The sequence below is a fragment of the Athene cunicularia genome (assembly GCF_003259725.1).
Source record: "Athene cunicularia isolate RWA chromosome 7 unlocalized genomic scaffold, athCun1 chr7_part1, whole genome shotgun sequence".
In the NCBI taxonomy this organism is placed as follows: domain Eukaryota; kingdom Metazoa; phylum Chordata; class Aves; order Strigiformes; family Strigidae; genus Athene; species Athene cunicularia.
Window position 1 is genome coordinate 26,320,420 of NW_020799107.1, and position 23,495 is coordinate 26,343,914.

At 39.0% G+C, this 23,495-nt stretch overlaps 1 protein-coding gene across 5 annotated transcripts in view; it reads right to left on the bottom strand.

Moving 5' to 3' along the window:
* Positions 1-23,495, bottom strand: part of MYLK (myosin light chain kinase) — a 217,428-nt gene that overhangs the window by 19,789 nt on the left and 174,144 nt on the right. For all 5 annotated transcript variants that reach the window (XM_026852940.1, XM_026852938.1, XM_026852937.1 and 2 more), the window contains 5 exons: positions 10,705-11,007; positions 7,132-7,167; positions 6,940-7,033; positions 5,712-5,915; positions 325-542 (listed from right to left, as the gene is read on the bottom strand). In XM_026852940.1, the coding sequence (XP_026708741.1) occupies positions 325-542; positions 5,712-5,915; positions 6,940-7,033; positions 7,132-7,167; positions 10,705-11,007 (855 nt within the window). The remainder of the gene's footprint in view (positions 1-324; positions 543-5,711; positions 5,916-6,939; positions 7,034-7,131; positions 7,168-10,704; positions 11,008-23,495) is intronic.

The window sequence follows — 23,495 nt, forward strand, 5'->3', positions numbered from 1 at the left end:
TGTTTATGTCTTTCTGTAGCAAATGTAAATATTTGTCAACATTACTACTACCATGTAGTAGTTATCTACAAGGATACCCTAGCCACAGAAACAGGTAGGTAGATTGTATGCACTTCACTTCAAACTCCTCTTGCAGATGTGGTGCCCTACTCTCATTCTTGAATGTCTTTTTTTTATTTCTTTTTCTATTTTTTCCTAAAACCAGAACTATTTAAACATGTATATTTACTCTTTATACACAAAAGAATATACTAGTAAGTATGAATTACTGCTTGTCCTACCCTTTTCCCCATGTCATATTGAAATAGGCAGAAAAATCATTACCTAATCTTCGTGCAAGTCCAAAGTCAATGAGTTTGATACTTGTACCGGTCTTGTTGACACACATAATATTTTCTGGCTTCAAATCCAAGTGGACAATACCCTGCTTATGGATGTACTGAACTCCTTCTGAAATCTGCTTCATATATTTAATACACTCTCTCTCTGTCAGTTCAAAGTCTTCATCAATGATTCGTTCAAAGAGTTCTCCTCCAGAAACCCTAAGAAAGACAGAATAAAAAGAGAACTTCTGTAGCATTTTCATTTTGAGAGTAATCAAACTGTTTCCTTTACAGAAATACAGATAGTTCAAGGTTGCAATAGTCACTTCAGGACACAATCTATGTTTTGTAATGGCAATTTTCATAGACACAAGGATCACATAGGAAGAATCATCTCTTCTGTGTGGTATAAATCAATAGATTTTTTCCATTCTGAATTTCCTTCCCAGGTTAGGACTGTGAAACACTCAAAACCCAGGCAGTAGGGATGTAGCTGGATTTACATCCTGCCTTTAGGCTTCAGTTACCTGCAGCTGGCAATAAAACGTGTGCCATGTGATGGTCACCCTGCTGAGATGTGTTTCTAACATCGCCCCAGACTCTGAGCTCTTGTTTCTCACTGCTTCCTTCTCTCCTGTGCCCGTCACTACACTAGTACAGATAACATAATTCAGAAATAAAGAAAACTAAAATATATGGGATGGGTCCCAGGAAAAGAGGACAAAACTTCTAGCAGATGAGCAAAAATTTGGGAAGAAGGAAGACTGAGTGACAAAGAAAGACTGAAGAAGGAAGATTTCAAATGATATGGTTAATTGGAAGGCAAAGCTCAAAGGGTGAATTACTGACCCAATTGAGCTCGGAGGGAATTGCCTTCTTAGCTTTGACAGGACAAGGATAAAACCCACAACTCTTTCAGTGCTTGTATTTTTAGCTGAGCCATCATCACACTCCTTGTGGGTCAATGGAATTTTTATGCTTATTTAAGATGTGAAATAATTGTTTTTTCCAGGGTAGAATTTCCTGGATTGAACTGGTTTTGGAACTAAAGTGGGACATTTTAAACCTAGATTTATTGAAACAAAATTTAAGTTGTGGTTTGTTTGTTGTTTGGTTGGTTTGTTTTTTTGTTTTGTTTTGTTTTGTTTTTTAAATTCTGAGGAATCACTCAGCTGCTTACATCCAAAGATGGGAAATACTTTTTTTTGTATGCAGTGGGTGAATGACCCATACAGAAAGGAGCAAATGGTGAAGAGCAGCTTTGCTTTTAGAAATCTGTTCTAAATTAAATGCTCCATGGTCTTTATATGGCTTAATATTTTGCAGTATTCATGCTTACTGCCAAATGTAATTGCACATTTCAGTTACAGAAAGAAAACACACAACTCAAAACTGGCCTTTCAATGTTTACATGTTGTTAGATATATATCATATATAACTGAAATTTAAACATCTGGAGTTCTGGACACATTTGTTGCTTTAGCTATGAGATTTCAAAAAATATATTATTAGAAATGCTACTGCAGTTTCCTATTAACATGAAAATAGTAAGAATAGCATATGCTTGACAAACTGAGAGGTTATGTTGGTTTATAGCACATTGGTAACATAAAGCCAATAATATGGCTAAAGCTGTTGACTAAACAGCTCTGATAAATCAGGGATTTAGTATTTTGTTACTTCAGTAAGACATTAACCAGAACAGAGGTGTTTATGAAGACACCTGCATACAAAATGTTTATATCTGGAGCACTCTGCAATTCTAAATGATAACCATCCTAAGACCAAAAAGTACCAGTTACTTTTTGACTATTTAACACAGATAATGACAACTTATTTTTACTATAAAAATCTCATACTTTTCAGATCCTTAAAGTGAAAAATTTTCAGAACTCATACCATTGTCTCAAGCACCACGTTTTAGTATATTATTTGGAAATTAACTACTGTTAATACACCTGCATGCTGGTTTTACCCTGGGGCCTCTAGACACTCTGATAACTTTATTAGACTGAAGTGCAATTGCATTTATAGAATGCATAGTTTTGCATTTATATCCTGAGCCAAATCCAGTTTAATTTTTGCCAGATTAGGAAACTGAACTGAACCAATACAGGTTAGGTTCTACGTATACAGAGAAGGAGAAGTTGGCTTCCTTCAAATAGTCACACCTAGTTCAGAATCTGAATCTCTCATTCTTTTCTGGATTCTCCTCTTTTCAGTCTTCTCTAGATGAGGTCACAGAGGAAAATATTCCTGTCTATAGAGTCACAGAATGCACATTTTAAAAATATTTCATTATAAGGTTTTGGTCATGGAGGAGCAGTGAGAATAATCTACCTTGGATTTTCCCAGGCAAATACTCAACTGCATTTTAATAAATCTCCCTTTGAAAAAAAGAGAAAACCTTAATGACTTGTGCCAATTAAATCACACCAAATTAACACAGTTTACTGCTGAAATTTTGCTTTAGCAATCTTAATTTAAAATACAATAATATTTTTCTGATCTATGTCAAAATAAGCTGACTATCAGAAGTATGTAAAATCTTTAAGGCACTTAGCTCCCAGTGCTGACTGCCATTCACAACATGCTACTGTTTTTCAAATATTCTTTTTCCACTGAGATGCTTATTGTGGAGCCAGTACATTGCTATATTTGAAAGGGAAATGCCTGAGATTTGCAAATGGCAGATGGGAGGGTTTCCAGGGAAGAGCACATCAAGTGATTTGAATCATTATAGTGTTTGATTTTAAATGAATGATTTAAAATTCCGAATTTATTATAAATATGAAATCAAAGCATATAAAATAGTGGCATGACAAATATTAAAAGGAGAGAGGGTGAAGTTCAAAACATTATAACAAGGATATGGGAAAAAAAAATTCAGGATGAATATCAGGAAGAAAAATCCAAAGGTGCATCTCATCAATAGCTCCAATTTTAGTGGAGGAGGAGCTGCTGAATTCCAGTCATAGATAAAAGCTGGTTTAAAAGGAGACAGGTGAGGATGTCAGATGATGACAGGAGACAGGTCAGGACAGGAGACTGATGGCAGGTGAGCTTGATTTATTTGAAATCCATGCATTTAGACTTTTAGGGGAACAATGAGAACAGTTTAGATACTAAGAAGTTTTGAAGGTATTTCCCGCAACATCTTCAATATGAAAAGAAATATTCGCTTAATAGCTAAACCAGAAATGATCCATCAGTGGCTCTCTAGCAATGCAGGTGCAGTTGCCGTGCTGGCACTGTGTCAGCTGGGTAACACGTAGCGGTGTAGAGACCACCAAGCCATCTGACACGCAGGTGTCACACAAGCATCTCTCTGCCCAGACCTGATCCGGAGCAGGGACAGACCGCTCCTGCCTGCGCCCTGCTTCAAGAACCCCTCCTGCTACGGCACTCGACACTATGGAAATTTCAGCGGGGGGGTTCAAAGGCCAGAAAAGGTGGCCATCTCAAACTAAATTCACATCCTAATTAGACTGGAAACTAAACTACTTGAAATTTGATTGCAGTTTTCTATATTCTTAAAAAGTAAGACCCCTTTGTTGGCAGAGGGAACTAATGGAGTGTAAAGCCATATGCTATTCAAAACTCTTTATACATTTCCTTGTTTTCCATTAGGTCTGCCAGCTCCCCATTCCAAGCTAAGTAGGGCTCCCTTCCCTTACCATCATCAGCTTGCTCAACTGCTGAATCTAAAAATAAAATCACCCTCCTGCACATAAGTACCAAGGTTGTATAATGGAGATCCAGTCTCTGAAATTGTTAGTGCAGTAGTAGTTTGCACATAATCTGGGCAAGTGCCAAGAAAGCAAAATAGACATATTTTAATTAATAGACAATAATCTCTTTTGCTTTTAACGATTTATATCTTATACAGCAATTCCAGCCACAAAAAAGTGCTTCTCCTTCTTGCAGCAGACAGCACGTGAAGCAGATGTGGCAGCAGAACAGTAACTGATGTAACTTTTTGGGAAAAGCATCAGATCAGGATTTCATTTTCTTTCCAGCTGTTACTGCCACGATCATGGGTTTCACACTAAGCAGGTGTGTTCTGGATGATGTAAACGTTGGTCACATTGTTCGTTACTGTTTTTGAAGTCTGATCATTACTTTCCATCCCACACAATGCAGATTCTTTTCTTATAATGAATTCTGGTGCACGAACATGTTCTGAACCTTCTTTTTTCTGGAATTAAATATCTATTATCTTTAAGTACAAAGATACCCAAGTCACAGCTTTGTGAGATGCTTTACAACACTGCTTTTGTGGTACTTTTCTGCTGTTTTCCACAGTGGTGTGGCATTAAGTAGCTCAAGGCGAACAATTTCTGGGAGGTAAAATTAAGTGTTGCTATCTTACTCAGCAAGAACAAGACAGCAACACAGGCTGATTTCAAATTCAGCTCTACCTAACTGTACAGATAGCTTTGGGTGAGGAGTGCAGTGACTTTCAAGGAGAAATTCCCTTCTACAAGGGCTACGCCTGGACCATCATGGAGAATCTGTATATTGACATTAGGGGCAGATCAATTACTGTTTAATTAATTTGGGGAGAGAAACAGAACTCATTGCATCTACTGATCTAAATTTAGAACATTCAATGGGTTCACCTGTGGAGATTTTTCAGACAGCACTCCTTTATTATAAATAAATGTTTTGCAATCAGAGTATTTAATTTGTTGCAGGAAAACCACATCAGATTAATCCTTTAAGGTCCTTTAAAAATATAAAAACTGGATATCGCACTTGATGAAAACCGGAGTTTTCCAACTATCTCTTGGGTACTATAAATTTGGCTGGATGAATTTTCCATGGAAATTCAACAGTTTTGTAGAATGTAGCTTATATGTCTGCATTCTCAAGCATATATTTCTCTCTTACTATCTGTTATGCACCAACATTCAATTCTCTGTGAGACACCTGCAAGATCAGTGTTGGAGTGAAATTTGACACAAGCTTCTTCAATACATGTTTTGAACTGCCTAAAGAAAAAAAAAAAAAATTTCTCCTCCTTAAACATGCTTTTAGTTCTAAATGCAAGCCCAAATAACAGCTAACTTTTTTTCTCTCCCCTCCCAAGTTGGCAATAAGAGTGAGGTGCAGAAAACCACCACATGTACTTGGTTAAAAAACAAACTAGACAACAAAGACTGTAACACATCTTCACTGATTTTTAAAAGATACAACACAGATTCACTTACCCAGTTTAAACAAATGGGGTAAACACGTGGAAAAACTTGCAAGATGTGAAAACCATCCAGGCCCTGAAGATGTTGAAGCTTTTGACAGTCCTATGTCTAGATAAATCGCTACTTTTGTATGCACAATTATTTTCAACATTATTAGCTTTGTTAGTGTGATCTGCTTTATACTTACATTTCCAAGACCATAACGATGTTGGCTTTTTCTTCAAAGGCATCTACACATTGGACAAGTTTTGGATGATGTAGACAGTTCATGATGCTGATTTCATCCCTTATATTTTCTTTCTCCTTAGCAGAATATGCTTTGAAAAATTTTCCTGCCCAAACTTTTCCAGTCTTCTTTTCAACAAGCCTAAAGACTTGTCCAAATTTCCCCCTGAAAATATATAACTATTTCCATAAAATGTTTTTGCAATGTATGGGCCACCATAAATAGCAACATTTTACTAAATATTCCAGTGCAACCACTCTATTCCAAAATTAAAATATCTTCATATCAAGTACTGTTCTACACTAATTTTGTGCAGAGTAATCTCCAAGAACTTTTGCACGAATACCACATTTAGAGATACCCTACTATCCCAATTAGCAAGTTTTATGTAAGAGGGTTCAAAAAATGGACTCCTACCAGGCTTTAATTCATGTGACTCGAGTTTTTCTGGACACAGTTTTCTATAGGTCATACACCTCTGAAGGAGCAGCAGATAGGAGACCTCTCAGGTATAGGATATAGGATATAGGTGAAATCAGAATCTGAATGCTAGAGGCTTCAGTACTATTATTTCACATTGCTGTATGTGTACGATTCCACCTCTAGATACACTTGTCAGGATTTGTTAATGGCAGCACACAGGATCCCCTGGCCTTCAGCACCACCCGCAGCACAAATTGCTGAAAGATTATCATGGCATGCAATTCACATAACCATGAGTTTGAGCACTGAGAAACACAGCCAGGCTAATCACTGACCTTCACTGAGCAATACTATTAATGCTCTTGGGATTATGACCACTGTGAACAGAGATTCTAGCCCATGGGCAGGATAATCTTATTACCACTAATGGATATAATAGAAATGCAAGTACACAATGTGTAGCTTTTTTTTCAGCTGGCTTTTAGAACACTGAACAACGAATGAATCCTCTAGCTTTATTCATCTGTAGGCTACATTTTCCTTGCCAGAAATGCATGTAGTGTCTATTTAAAATTATCAATTAGTAAGAATAAAGGATCTTTATGGAGTGGAGGCCAACATATGTTAGTCTACTTTTACTGCAACAGAGGAACCCGTCTGGAATGTTGGAATTGTGACACCATCAAAGAATAAATGCACGTGATCTTTATAATTGACTGGTAGCCTTGAAAACTCTGTGTCTTCAAAAGCACAATATAGTACTTACGATCCCAGTCTTTCTTCAATATTATAGACATCTGAAACTTTTTGTTCAGTGTTGATAGTAACCGTCCGATAGTTGGCCTCTGTTTCTTTCCCTTCTACAAATAAGTATTAAGGACCATGATTAAAACCTCCATAAAACATGAATTAAAAACACAGATTTGCATTTGTCCTGATTAAGATACAAACTTCTTACCATCATCAGATAGCTCCACTTCATCCTCTTTAGGTTCTATGATGAAAACGAACAGACAGGAATTACTTATTATATACGATGTGGTACTTGCATAAAATAGAAAGCTTATTCACAGTAACATGGGCAACTGGTAGACTCTATGACTACGCAGCAAAAAAGCAGTCAGGGAGTTTGTGCATTAACTTTGTAATTAAAATCTCCTCACCACTTCTTCGTAACTATTGACTACACAATCACAATCTGGTCACCATTTCTTAATAAATCAAGTTCATGTATTTTGCAGTACTTGTCTATTATACCTGCCTACTAGGAATGTCAGCATACTGATTCAAAGTAATCTAATAAATAGCTTTAGGAATGCCTTAGTGAGATGAAAAATAAATTAATTAAAATCAATAACAACACTTCTGGTTCAATGACAAATATTTTTCTAGCTTTTCTATGCATTTTTTGGATTGCAAAGCCAAAAATAAAACAAGTTTGTACATGAAAAGATTTCCTGCAAAGCATCCAGACAAATTTTTCAGATTCCAGATGATGAGAAAATCTGGACAGCAATGCACTTTCCTGAGCATGGCTGAATTTTGAAATCACTGAGGTCCAAATGGAGCCTTGGTTCTGCAGGCATACTCAAAGGCAGGAAGAGATGTTGGCAAGCCCAGTGACATAAGACAGAGTAAAAGCTGACCTGAGTGTCTCGATTTTAATTTTTAATTTTCATGTGCATGAACTGTCAGTAGCATCCATTTTGTGTTGTTCCTGCAGGTATGAGGGGAAAGGGGTTGTAGCTGGAATGCTGTTATATATTACTTACACCGCTTGGGCTTGCTAATTAAACCTGTGGCTATGACCAGTAAGTTGAAACACTGCAAAGGCAGTTGCACAGTGACCTGTGCAATTCCCCCTTTAGCTGCTGAAGCATTAATGTGGTACTCTGGACACTGTTAGATGCTTTAGAGTTATATGCAGTGGATGAGAAGAAAAAAACAGAAAAAAGGGTGCAGGGCGAGCAGATAGCTGGTCTGATGCATGGGCACCAACTTTTCACATCCAAAACATAATGCTGCATCTGTATTCTGGTAGCAAAGACAATCAAGTGGCTATAATCTGTTACTAAAACCCTTCTCTCTTTTTATTTCTGGATTTGTAACACTTCCACGTCCCAGCACAACTAGCTGGTTTGGAGCAATTTACCAAAAGAGCAGGGAGGGGAGCGAGCCTTCCCCACTCAGGGGTAGCTGTCCTCAGATCTTCCTCAGCTAGGAACCACACTTGCACAGAACACATCACATTTTCCTCCCCTTTTAAGGGCTGCACAAGGGAGCTGATCCCAGCCACGCTGCCAGTAGTTAATGTCTGCCAAATACTGATTAGACAAAGAAGCCAGTTTCCCAGTTCTGCAGTGACACGATATTGAAGCCATGAACTAGAAACATTTTGGTCCACCAGTGGAAGCCTGAATTCGATAAGTGGAACATATCTGAGCTTGGTAAGGGCTGAGTAGCTCTGCTAAAACCTTTCTCAGAAGTGAGTCAATGGTACCAAATTTTCTTCAAACGTGGTGAAGCCTACTTCAATCTGTAGTGATTTACAACCTTATTTTAGTGGCTGTTTTCTTTAAATGCACAGAGAAAAGTTAGCTATGCCTTTGTTCACTAAGGTTATACTGTGATTGCTAATATGCACTGGCCACCTCAGTATGAAAATCAGTAATCAGTCTTTCTGGCAGCAATGGAAAATCCCTAGTTACTCAGCTAAGTGTTTACATAGATGGCAGCTAAAGTCCTGATTCTGAGAGGTGCTGAACACATGCACTTTCCACTGACTTGAATTAAAGCACCAGTTGTATTCACACACTTGAAAAATCACGCTCTGTGACTTGCCCTTTGTCCATGCTAGCTGCAGTATCAAGAACTGAAATCGAGAAGCCCTGGCATTGAGAGCACCAAGGCAACCCACCCTCCTGCAAGCAGAATACATTTTCTTTTCACTCAGAACAAGCTTTTCTGTTGTTTTTATATGTATCACAATGATTCATACACTTTCTAGCCTTTTTGTATTAAATCTCTCAGTCTTAAAAAAGAAAAATAGCTATTTTGCTTTGGTCCAGTATAACTAATGCTTGCTCTAGAAAAAAACAAATGTAGGGAAGAGTCAGGTCCCCAACTCTAGAAGTTGTTCACCCTGCAACTAAAAAAAGAGCATTCAAACACAGGGAATTTTATTATGAAGAGCTGATACCGTCTATCTTCTTTTCAATTTTATTGCTACTCCTAATGTTATTTTCCCCGCTTTGAAGAGAAGCTGCATCTTGATTTAGATCAGGTTTTAAATCTTTAAAATAGAGGAAAGAAATTTCTCAGAATGCATCCAATTTACCACTTGAAGAGAAAAATGATTTACTTTTGTTTGGAAAAGTGTGTTGGGAGGCTTACGCAGTTGAGTGATGCCGCACCACTTTGCTATTGTTTTGTCTTGCTGTGGCAATAAAAGATAACATCACAAGGATTACGTGAGACAGAACTCCAAAGCCCTGCATACATAAGTAAGGAGGGAAAGATACAACACAATCCACTCCTCAAAGACAGGAAAAAATCACAAACTATATTATTTCTGATCTGGGCTTTTTGGTGTGGTATGACTATCAAAGTGATCCTTGCACAGTAGGTAGATGTGAGTGTGCACAAGAATATGCAGTCAACATCTGTTTTTAAAAATAATGCTGATCTTTGTGTGTGTTTAAAATTTTGGTACCAGTTTCCAAATAATTTCTAAAATGCTCCAGCTCTTCCCATTGGTCCTTTGAGAAGATCTTAAGCAAAAAATAGGAAGCAAAAGATACTGAAAAATATTTTTGCAAGTACATGCAACTGTAATCAAAACCCCTAAAAAATATTTTTAGCACCCATAATGCTGCAAAACCAACATGCTAGGTAGGGTAGCCTTGAATTCACAAAATTAGTGTTCTAGGACTGAGGTGCTCTACCGTGCTGGGATTTAAGGCATGGGAACTATAAGTAGGTATAAGAGGCTAATTCAGTTTCTGCTGCATATTCAGTGCTTGGCTAGCAGCAAGCACATCTACTTTTTCCAAAAGCAAATCTGGGATAGCATTTATGGCTTGTTTTTCCATGGTGTGTCCAGTATAAACTGTAATGAACCCATCAGTATGTTTCAGGTAAGCCACCAAACATCATTTTCCAACTAGGCATGGTCTGAATGTGTAACTCGTGTGTGAAAGGTTTCATCCCCCATTACCTGTGCACTGAACTACAGAAATCTGTCAGCCAGCACTCACACAGCAAGCCAGAAGTCAAACTATCTGTTGCTTTCACAAGGCAGGACTATGGGATCCCCGAAGACAAGTTTCTGCACTGGATGCATGCAAAACTTATACGGTCAGATATCCACGTGAAGTCTGCGAAGGGAATTCAGCACGCCTACAGTCAGCATAAGCACTCATTGCACAGAGGCACATACGAAGGAGTGTGTACAGCTGCCTGACCTCACTAGGGAATTGTTAAGATATCATTTAATTGAATTTAGATTATTTTTTTTCTCTTAAAAACTAACCTTCTTGTTTCTCTCCAACTTTTACCAGCTCAGACTCTTGACTGGGCTCGCTGATGCCATACACGTTAGCAGCTCGCACACGGAATTTGTACTCCCGGTCAGCCTGCAGGTCCTGCACATTGAAAGAGGTGCTGCGGCAGGTAGTGAGATCTGTCCATTTGTTATCCGCTGAGTTCCAGATCTCCACAGTGTAGGACTGCACCGCGCTTCCACCATCATAAGAGGAGCCATACCATGAGAGAGTGAGGGAGGAACTCCGTATGTCTGATGCGCAAGGTGTTCCAGCAGGTGGGTCTGGTTTATCTGCAAAAACATATGCAAACACATGAGAAGGAGAAGGAACAACTGCAGCACAGACAGACATATGTGAATTAGCTAACATAGATGCCAGTCTCGCATGGGCCTCAGCATGGCTTGTTGAGTTCCCTGGGCATCTTGCTAAGCCGTGCTGAAGCCTAATGCCCTTCACAGCTATCATTACAGAAACTATGGAAACTAAAACCAGTCACAGCTATGCCTGCCAGTACTGAAAGCCAATCTCCCACAATAGTGCGAACCATGCCTTGGGGAACTTCCTTAGAGGTTCACCCCTGTAACAGTCACCATAGCTGTGATGCTCTTTCTCCAGCTCCCTTCATCCACTTCCATACTTCAGGGCCACTACTAACCTCACACAGCCTCAGAATGTGCCACTCACCCAACTATACCTGGGTAGCAGAGATACCAAAACCAGTTTGTTGGCACAGAAACACAGATCTTGAAGGGTGACAACTTTGCTAACAATTAAGCGAACAATGTGCAGTATTTGGAAACCTAGAGCACTTTCTGGTAAAAATGAATTCAATTTAGGAATTAATCATTTAAATATTAAGATTCTTTTAATTTCATGTGCATTTTTGGAAATTGTTGGGGTGGTAGAAGATAGAAACTTCTGGTTTTCCTCAGTTAGAGGCTTGCTCCCGCAGTCCTTATTTACATGAATAGAGCCAGTATCACCAGAACCTGGTGAGCAGATGAGCAGCCAACTATGCAAACGATAAAATAAAAAACACTTGCAGTTATGTGACTTTTTCAAAATGAAGTTGAATGATTTCATAGTTATTGAAATTAATGTTTTACTAACAGACAAAAATGTTGACTTTTCAAAAAAATTACTATTAAGAAAATAATTATGGAAATTAAGGACTTCAAAAGACTTTAAAGGGAACAAATATCCTCCTTAGGAGTAATCTAGCAAAACCTACAAAATAATGATGATGTTGATCTGGATGAACTAGTGGGCAAAGGTTAAATGAGAAATCAAAGGATGGGATAAATGACAGAAGATGAAAAGAAAAAGATAGAAAGTGTGAGATGCTACAAACAGTGGTTACACTGGACATGGACTGATACAATCCTGTCCCATTTTGCTGGTTAAAATTGCTAATGGACTTTCTCCTTAAGAAAGGCAGAGCTGGCAAACCAGCCAAAAAATACAGCCACTTTCTCAGCAATAAAAACACCCAAATTCTGGAGAGAACTGCTGTGGACTTTGATCAAAGCTGTACTGTGGTAGACTATATCAGTTATCCATCCATACTCGAATTATCATCTCTAGGAAAATCACTGAGCAGACAGAAATAGCCACAGTTTGACACAAACTTGCCTTCAGTCCTTGGACAGAGTGACCTCTTCCCTGACTGCTGTGGTTTTACTCATAGAGAGGGAAAATGTGGAAGTCTAATCTGATCAAGATAGTTAAATTTAACAGTTCACTGTTTGGAAGAGTGTAAGTTCTGTTGACCAATGATTTCCCTGAAAAAACTTTTGTAATTCCTTTTAGTTCAGTTGTGATGGAAAATCCATCTCCCTCTATAACTTAAACATATTGGAAGATATGTAAATAGAACTTGTTAAGTATGAAGGAAAAGATGGGGAGGGAGGAAGAGATGAACACCAAGGGTTTGCCACTACATTCATCATGAAAATGTCCAGGCAGAAGAAAAAGAGACTGCCAGAACATAAATTATCTTTATTCATTTTGGCAACACTTAAAACACCATTCCACTAGGAGTCATCACTATACAGTACATCTCTCGTTAAGCACAAATATCAGAGAGCAGATGTCCTCAACCTCTGGGAATGGCTTATTGACCTGCTTAGTTGTCACATTTTCTGGCAGAATAAAAGGGACTATTAACAAGAATGAAGTGCAGATATCATGAATGGAATCACAAAGAAGTTAAATGATTTGTCCAAGGTTGCAAAGAGAGATTGTAGCAAAGATGAGAACTGAAGCTTGATCTCCTGGTGCCTGACCAGCGTCACACCTCTTCCCTTTACTACTCTTGCCCAGCCTCCTTGGAGCTGCAAGAAGTGAGAATTCAATGCTCACACCATTCACAATATCAGAACCCTTGTACAATGCTACAGCAGCCACCAGAGAGCTGGTTGCATGGCACACATGGATTGTATGATTTCAGTCAAACAGCTGCAATAGCCATCTTCTTTTCACTGCAACTTATTATCCATGCAGACCTTGTAGGGAATGATGCTACCTCTGTCCTCTTCAAAATCTGTACAGAAGAATAATATTCAGCTCTGTGTCCTGTTTCTCTCCTATATAATCACTGCATCATCTCAAGATGCAGATAGAACTTGGATAAGTAACAGCTGACTTAAACTAAATCCAACCAGAACAGAGCAGTTGCTGATAGCAAGAGGAAAATACTTTGAAGAAAAAGCTAAGCCAGTAGTCTATCACCTTACAGAGGCATCTGTTTGGGTTTGTCAAAGTAGTGCAGATTCTCTGACATCTGCTATGCACACAGCTAAATCTGGACAGTATGTGTCTGGGGTTTTTTAAATAAAATTGCCCTAATGCTCTGCACTGAATTTTACATTGAAGGAGGAAAGCATGCATATGCTTCCGTCTTTGCAGAGCACAGTAGCCTGCTTCCCGTGCAGGACATGAAAATACAGTCTCTCTTTGCTGACTTTCAACATGCTTCTGTTTCCAAATGAAACTCTGGGCATGATTTATCAGTTGCCTAGGCCACAATTAGCTTAGTGACCTCTCTTTCCATGACTCACCTAGATAACTGCAATCCATTTGGCCAGCCTAGTTTACAGAAGCAAGGTTTAGGTTTATGAGCACTGGAGAGAAAACATTCATGGCCAAGGGGACATCAGCAGCAAAGAAAATCCTACATGGCTTTAGTCTAATATCTGCCAGCCTTGGGAATAATTCTACTTTCCTAATAAATTTTTCCCAGTAGGCAAAGATGAAAACCTGCAACCCTGGCTGGACTCTCTTGAGCCAGAAAGGCTCACATTTTTGTTTGAAGTCTACCATGTGCCACTGCTTGCAGACCTGCTCAATGTATACTGCAGTAGTAGCTACTATGGGAGATCATAAACAAGAATGAAAGCCTAATCTTTGCTCTTTCTTAATATGACAGATGTATATGTACCATTTTACCATGCTTAAAAATTAATTGGTATCAAACTGGATGGTATTCTACAGCTCTGCACATTCAGAGAATTTGCAGATGGTCTCTCCATGTGTCTGTTTTGTTTCTCAACAGTTTATTCTATGGGGATTTTAAAGGTTACCCTTTATTCATCTGTCTGTATTGAAAGCTAGGATATTTTGCCAAACTGCATTCCCATTTGGAATATGAAATCTCTACCAGCACAATCCACTGCTTCCAATAAAAATATCCAGTTGGTTGAGAAGAGATGTGGAAGTCAAGCACAATTCTCTATTTTGTCCTTCTCTTTTAGTATTTAGTATACTATTCACATCCTTGAGCTGCCTGTCTTCACTATTTCATTTGTATGTCATGTGCAGTCTTTTACACATGCAAACATACTTCATACTTAGGCTTGTATTATGAGGGCTTTACATAGCCTTTATTGGACAACAGTTTTGTTCTTTCTGTTCTGGACCAAACCATAGTCACAAGCCAACGTGTGAAACAGAAGGGAGGGCATGCATCCAAAAAATACAGTGCTCCTTTTGAACATTTCTATAGAGGAAGCAATTAATTTAAAATATCGAGCTCTAACTTCAGTTTCACTATTATATGTAACAAAAGAAAACATGTATATGTTCTCCACCATAAGATGTCTTAGCTATATGAAACTGGGGGTACTCCAGTCTGGGCTAACTTACAGCATGCATATAACACCAAAATGAAGACTTAGCTTTATGATATTCTAGACTGTCACAGTCAAATTGTATGCACACAGTCCTGATGAAATTGGTCAGAATCCTACAGACCCACCTCCTTTGTAGCAGATAGTATTTACACCTCGTTTAACTAGGATGCATGATCACTTCATTTGCTTAGCGGTATGACTGCAGAGGCTAACAGGATAGTTGGAGGTCAGACAGCTAAATGCTAAGAGGGACTCAAGCACAAAGCTCCCTACTTAAGCTCTTTAGAAATATCAGTAGGGTTGCCCCGAGGTGGCTCCCAAAGCCTAGTGGCAGGCAAAGGAGATGGACAAGCAGCTAATGGCCTCAAGCCTGCCTCAGGGACGGTTTGCACAACAGCACAGAGACTGCATAAAGTCACTGACACTAATGGCACAGAGAAACAGCAGTAGCAACTCATATGTGCTGTAGTCGTGCATTGAGGATTTAAGAGAGGAGTGGAGGTGATGTGAAGGCGGGCTCTACCGCTTTCCACCCTTTGTGCTCCAGCAAACTAGGCACAGATTAAAAAAAACCCTACTTGCCAACAAAGGGAGACATAAATTACCACTTCCCCAGAGCAATGGGGTCAGATTCCAGTTTATTCTTCGTGGCATGCGTTCCTTAGGGCAGATGGTAGGGTCACGAGCTGGCCTCACATGAAATCTATAAGCCACATTTAAGACCATACCAGGACTGAAACACGCACTTCTTATTTACTCCCAAATTGAATTCAGCTGCAGTCCTTCCTCAGACAAATTTTCAGAAATATTTTGGTAAACAGGTCTTGATATACAGCCTAGAGTAACATTTAATTAATTTGTATTTGTACACTCTGAGAAGCATAAAGCATAAGCATGCTCAGCCTTTAAATCATTGTTATTTATGAGATAAATTTGACTTGAGGTCCTTGCCTTTTTCTCAGTGGTGTGTAATTCAAAATTACTCCTGATAAGGAAAGGGACTTTCTTTCTGCATAGGTGGCGAACCCACAGCTCATACAGGACACCCACATAACATGAAGCTGTGCTATCCAGATCTCACTCCCTTCTCCACATGGCTCAGTTTACAGAGTCTGCAGAACACAAGCACCATTCCAGGAGACCAAAAAAGGCAGCAATCTCCTTATCTAACTCTGAGCGCTGGGAAATGGAAATTGTTCTGCTACTTGATGTGAGGGTCAGGCTGAGCCAAAGCAAGGCGATAGGGCTTGCTGCACATCAAGATCTTGCAGGGATCTGGCGGGCTCTTAAGCAGCACTGCTGTTCCAGTAGAAAGCCTCTGAAAACTGAGAACAGTATAACCGCAGCCTCTGAAAAAAGTTATTTTTCTTTTATGAACAGAGACGGCACTGAAGCAATGTCTCTCAAGTAGTTTTCTTTATCTGTTCTCAAAATTGGTTTGGTTTCTTTCTAAATCCAGTTATCATATTACTGTATAATACTATTATTAGCTATTATTGTATTTGTCTGCCAGATAAAGAACAGACAGAAAGAAACAATTTAATTCCATTCCACAAGCTGTTTAGCTAGAGAAGGTATTTAATATGCTGCAAAAGCCAGTTGAACACTGTCCATGCCGACAGCACTGGCAAAGCCTTCATTTGAAATTCATCAGCAGGAGAAAAGCGAAACCATAAAAGGTCATAACTGAACTCGGCATTATTGCTGACAGGGCTCGGGGTCATGGCAGACCTCTCTGCTTTGCTCGGAAAACTAAGCCCTGCGGCTTTTTTTTTCCAAGGGAGAGGAGTGCTGTAAGTAGAAATATTCTTACCCCTTAACACCCTGTAACAACCATTAACACCCTTCTGGGTGTTAGCGTACCATAGGTTTAGGATAAATTTAAGCTAGAAAAGAATGCCTGCCTTCCCCCACAGAATAGCACACGAGATGTTGAGATGAACAGAAATTTTCTCCTAATGAAACAGGCTCCCCAGCAGAGCCGAGGACCACATGAACAAGGTTAGTTAGCTCAGGGGACCACACCTGCCCTATAATACACTGCTGCTACCCTCCTTAGCGTGTGATCCCTCACCATATGGCCCCTCCTGACAACTCCGGCGTAAAACTAAGTTATTTAAAAACTGCCCTTTTGAGACCTGTGGATAAAGTAGCTCACAAATACTGGAGGCCCAGAGCACTGCTTTGTGCTCTTATTCCCGCTTTGCCAGTTGGGGTAACTGAGGCATAAAAGAGTAAAATGTCCTTGTCCAAGGACATGAAGGAGAATGGAGCTGGGATTGAAACCAGAGCTCACCACTCCCACACAAAATGCCCTCAGCACAAGAACGTCTCCTTCTGCCACAGGCCTAATGGAACAAACAAATATATAATGCATTCTCAGGAGCCCTTTTTCAGGACCATCTGCTCCTGTGCCTGAGTCAACAAGCTATTTGGATTACTCATGTGCTACACGTTAGGCATCTGATTTGATAACTGATTGAATTGGAGCTCCAATACCTGTCCACTGAAAGGCACAGTAAATTTTAGGACTTTCCCAGGAAGTCTATCAGCAGATTCCAAGTCTTCACAAGGTTTGGGTCCTAGGAACCCCATGTTTGTGTGTAGGAGTCATGATGAGTATTTTCTTAGTAACTAAGACATTCCCAGCATATCACAGCAGGTAAAATACAGGAATTTTGTTGTGACAAATACTGTCATGACATTTCCTTTTCTTCATCAGAAGAAAGGTGAAGGTAAGTATCAGGAAAAATAACTAAACAGAGTGTTCTACTGGAATTTATCCTGACAGGAATGACATTGAAACTGGTGGCTCTTCAAGAAATAAACCTAGATCAGTGTACCTGCACTGATGCACAGAGCAACTTAAGTTGTTTTTCCTCTACACATTGTCATCTTGCTGTGGAAATTTAGTTTTGATACAGCAACAGAATTTTGCCCCCAAGCATTATTGTGGAGGCTGACAGTGGAGGTTACAACACTGTTGAACTACAACAACAGCAACAACAGCAACATAAGACATCTCTCCCTTAAACACCAGTCTGATTGCCCTTTAACCATAAAACTGGAGACAAAAATCCTCCAGCAATTCAGAGGAATTTAAAAGGCTAAAGGTTGGAGATTTGAGTCCACCCACGTATTATTAGGAAATTCACTGCATTCTCAACCCTAACTGTAAACACAGAATCTCATGGATACTGCAAGATATAATCTGATGCTTCTCAAAAGAAGAAGTTTCAGAATCATTCGTGTTAGTACTTCTGAGCTGCAGTATTCTCTGTAGAACTGTCTGTGGTTGTTCTCCTTCACTATCTGCTTCACAGATGTCTGCACTTGCTTTTCCAGAGTGAGAAACACAGTTTCTGACCACCATTGGATCCACCCAGTCTGAGTGACTAGCACTGAGACAGACTTCTCAGGCACTCACAAAGAATGCCAACAGTGCCACTATGAACTGTTGGTTACACTATCCCATTTCCTTACAATGGAGTTTCAGGGCAAAGAACTGATGCTAATATAGCACGCATGTATGTCACTTATTAAACCAGGACCAAGACCTTCAATTAACAATCCTACCATTATATAATCAATTAACAATCCTACCATTATATTCAATGACTGTTGGAGTTAGTGATGATCAGATCTTGTTCTTAAGCTAAACTTATATTTTGTCATTTTTTGCTTGGAAAGACTGCTCATACAGATTCTGCTAAAGGCACAGAAGTAACAGTTTCCTCACAGAAAGTAACTTCACCCCAATCCAGGTATGGAATTGTAACCTCATGCAGAGCAGCAGGTATTACTTAGTGAATTCATGTTATATTACTTGCATGCCTGTGTACAACATGCTTATATATGTCTCCTTAAGTACTTGGTTTTTCACTTTACAACAGGAAAGTGCATTCCATGAGGATGCAGTACACAGCATGTGCACAAATGCTGAGAGTAATAACAACACCGTAACAATCATCTTTAGGCCTATTGGGATATAATGATACTGCTTTTATTCTTCTGCATATATCTACCATATAGCTCACTAATCACCATAGTGTTTGGTTTTTGGTTTTGGGTTTTGGTTTTTTTGGTTTTTTTTTTTTTTTTAAATATAATACCAGGAATAATACAAATCTAAAGGATATACAAAAGACAAGCAATGTTGATCAAAATCAGCCCCCAGGTAGGTAGTACATGTGGTTTTACTTTTGTATTTTAAAAAAGTAAAAGATATCACTAATGTCCAAAGTATTCATCTAACACTGATCATCAGAAAACCTCTGTATACTAGGCATAGAAATATGAAGCAATTTGCCAAAAATTATGAAGGAGGCTTTTGGCATAGCTGCAGAACAGACTACTTCTCTAGTGCCAAATTCTCCTTGTTGACTATTCCATTATAATTTTGACTCTTTGTTACAGTATCCAGCTTTAGCCAGTATAAAAACCCAGCTCCTTTCTCAAAAGTGGTTACAGATTGGGGTATTCCTGTCACATAGTTAAAATGTTCAGAACCATAAATTTGATAAATTTACCCATGTCCACCCAATGGCATGAAAGGAATGAATACTCCTTGCTGTCACTGTAGAGTGAGGACTCTACCTTGCCTAAATCGGGCCTATCTTACACTAAACCCATCACTGGCTCATTTAATACAGCTTTGGCAGCAGAAATCTACTTTAATCTGACAGTGTCTGCTGTAAATCATTAGCTCAGCCTCACATCAGGCCATTTTGGTTTTGGAAACATGTTGCAAAATCTCTCTAGAGAGATCACTCAGCTAATGAAATTGTTTATTTAAGAGAGCTAATCATAACAATAGAGAAGAGCTCAACATGGACATTTTGGGACCAGTCAATCCTTTAAAAGAAGACATTGCTTAACTTGGATGTCTCACTTCTACTGCAGGTATCTCAGTATTATTAGTGCTTATACAGATGAAGTTACACAATGAATCAGTGTGAAACTCAAGACTCAGTCCTTGTGGCTGCGTACTCGTCACCACATTGCACTGCCTATCAATTAACAAGACTTCTCTAACTTGACTATTGGTGTGTGGACTGCAAACAGCTCACACTGGAGGCTGAGTGTAATGGACATTTTGTTTATTGCCATGCATTAAAATCACAAAGGAAAAAGATCCCTTAGAATAAAGTTGGGTTTATTTCAAGTGCATCTTTTCCCATGGCCCAAACTGCATTGAATCATGTAGTACTCAAACTCTTTTAAGTAAGTATCAGAACTCCTGCTCAGTTCAGTTAAGTTTGCAGTTGAAGTCTGAGTCTGATAGTGTGAGCAGTTAAATTTAAGAATTTATGAGCCAAATTCACAGGAATTTAGGGTAGCTTTTTTTCCCCAGAAGTCATTATTTAAAATAATTTCTAAAAATCATACCCAGCTAGAGTTTACAGTCTAGGACTCAGGGTTTGAATCATAGCAGGATCGTTTCTGATTTGAATGCTGGCAGATAAACTTAGTCCCTTGTCCTCTGGTTGGAGGTAAGTCAATAATGTTATTTTTTGTGAAGAAAGGTCTTTGACAACTGAAAGTATAAAACCAAGAACATGGATAGTCTTAAATATCCTCAGGAAGTTCTTTAGACCTGCTCAAAGCAGGATCAGCCATAAGGTCAAACCAGATTGTTCTTGCTTTACAACGGGAAACAGGATTGTTCAAGTCTGAACTTGAATACCTCCAAGGATGGAGACTGTACAACTTTTCTGGGCAACCTGCTCCCTGGCATGCATCACAGTCCAAATTTAATTTGGGAAATGCTTATTGGAGTCCTTCACATGAGAAGCTTGCCCCTCAGCATGAAGACTTTGCAATCCACATGCTTGTAAAAAGTAATAATAAAAGAAATACTTTATTTCCACATTTATCGCATTTTGTATTTTAACAAATGTCTTTGATTTGCTAAAATTCAGAACAAACGTGTTAGCTGGCCCTTTGAGAAACATAGCTCTAGGTCAGCTCAGACACTTTCCTCCAGAAAGCAGACGTTCTGTATTTGCAGTTTCCCTCAATACATTCAAGATTCAGCCGTGGACTGTGGTCAGTCAGCAGTGTTTTGAGCACACAGCACAGAGAGATGTGCTTTTTATCATCAAACTTACAGGGAGGCAGCTCACACAGAATTTAGAGCCTTATTATAAATATCTGAGGCAAAGAGAGCTGATCTCTAGCACCCAGGATTTGTCCACAAATGCTTGTTATGAATGTGGGGTCAGGGCAGGGAGGGTGAGTTTCTTCCCAGTACTTTGGATGGAGCAGAGAAAACGGACAGGTGAGAATTTAGGTCTAAGGATGAGCTTTGTCAGACTAAGAAGTCTCTCATTGGCACATTCAGAGAAGCATAGCTTCCCTATTTTGACTGGAGCCAGTTTTGGAGAAAAGTACCTTCCAACTTTCATCAACATTTAACACCTTTAAAGGTGCAAATAGTATGAAGAATTTTATCTCAGTAGTGAGATTCTAACCCACTCCCTACAAGTAAGATATTTTTGATCCCTTTTCCCACATTTTTGAGCACCCAGATGGAAGAATCTGGCCTTAAAATGCATTTGTAGCCAACTAGGAATCTTGAGGCTTTGTCATGCCTTTGGCAGTGCTGACATCAGCGAGATGTCTCATTGAAGAGCTTGGCAATTTTACAAGAGGGAATTTATTCTTTTCATTTGGAAACAGATAGCTTTTCATCAGCCAAAACACATGGCAAACTCCAGCACATTGTAAGGATTCTTCACCCAACACTCCCAAAAGCATCTCTGGGAATCCCACTGTTCTCTGGCACATTTCTTATGGAAGAGCAAAGCAGGAGGTTAAGATGTAGCTTTATAAGGTTATAGAATTCAAAGACTTTCAAACCAATTAACTCCAAAGGATATAAACCAGTGACTTATATAATAATGAGTCAAAGCTCACACAGTGACAAGATAATAGGAATTGTTGGCCTAGTTCAGCTAGAAAGAGTCCATCTTGCCCAATAACCTGCTACAGTTAGCATTCTGCAGCAGTTGCCTAGGAAAGAGTGAAAAAAGGGGAAATGTTAAGAGCAATTAATCTCTTGCCATTCTTCTAGCTGCTAATCATCTGTGTAGGGGCTTTGGAGCCAAAGGCTGTACCTATAACAATGTATATGATGATTATTCGAGGACCAGTTTTTCAGGGTTCATTTTTAACCCAGCTATATTTCTGACCTGCACAACCCACTGTTGGAAGGGTGGTACAATTTATCTATGCATCATGTGAAAAATATTATTCTATTTTCTTCTGTTCTTGAATTCTCTGGCAAGTTCCTGGAATCTACTTGATATTTACACTCATTCATTCAGTTATCTTTTAACTGCAATGAAAGCTAAGGATTAGATGAAAAAAAATATTAAATAATCAGAAAGCCTCCAGTGACAATATGTACAGCAGTATGCAACTGAGGGACATTCACTCTTTAGCAGCAGATATTGCTATTGGATACTTGAAAGTGTGATTCTACTCATTAAACTTTGTATGTTAATCACTGGATTGCTGGAATGAATTTCCAGTCCAACTTGGGTTAATGGTATTTTGCCATTGATTTCATTCAGGTCAGATTTTCATCTTTGGCCTCATACTTGCATTTCTTTACTCACTAGCCCACAGATCTGTTAGGAAAGCAGAGCCAATGCAGTTATGAGGGTGTGATTAGGACGCAGTCTTGATGGTTGAACTAGAATTTGTTCAAATGCCTGGGCAAGCTCTGCTCTCCCCTGCCTTGTGTCCGAACCCCTCTGCAGAGGCCATAGATACAGACCATCATGTAGACTAATGTCTTAACCAAATCACCCTCTTTGCTTGTAGAACTTCCCCAGATTTCCCTGGAAACCATTTGCTGTATATCCACCAAGGTGGATACAGGTGGAACCCACCAAGGTGGGTTCATTGGCCCTTTCAGAGTCAGATGCCACAGCTCTAGAATTTGTCTGTTACTCAAGCTAGCTGGTCTAGATCTAGGGTGCAGTTTTAGCTGCAAATATACTGCAACTGTCTATCAGTCTACAATTATCTGCAGCTGTCCACAGACTGCTACAACAAACCTGATGGCTTAAATATTTGAAGTTGTGTGTAAAAGCCCATATAGGAAGGGTTCCATATTCAAAACAGAGTGCCTTTATTCCCTTCTGTCACTATAAAACAGTAGACAATGGTAGGAATTTCAATTAAAAGGATAAAATCTCCCTCACTCAAGCAACAGGAAGTTTTCAAATTTACAGTCTAATAGAAACAACCTCAATCCTTCCTGAACTAACAGTTTCAGAATATGCAGTCTAGCAAACACCTGGATGCTGAAAACATTAAACAGGAAAAAGAAGTGGTATCTAACCAAAAAATGGAGACATGAGCTGGTTTTTTCCCTTTTCCCTTTTCCCTTCCCTTCCCTTTCCTTCCTTCATCTGTAATTAGTAATTTTTCAAAATAAAACATAGTATAGCCCTACTGATCTTGCTTATCATCCTTATTACAATGGCACTGTTCAGTCTGGATATTTTTTAAAGTACTAGTTTTTAATTTTAGTCTTCTTAATTTATCTGATTTTTTTATTTGATTTTTTGCATATCATCATATATAAGGCAAATGTAGAGTGATGTCTGAAGAATGACTATATATCTAAAATGTTA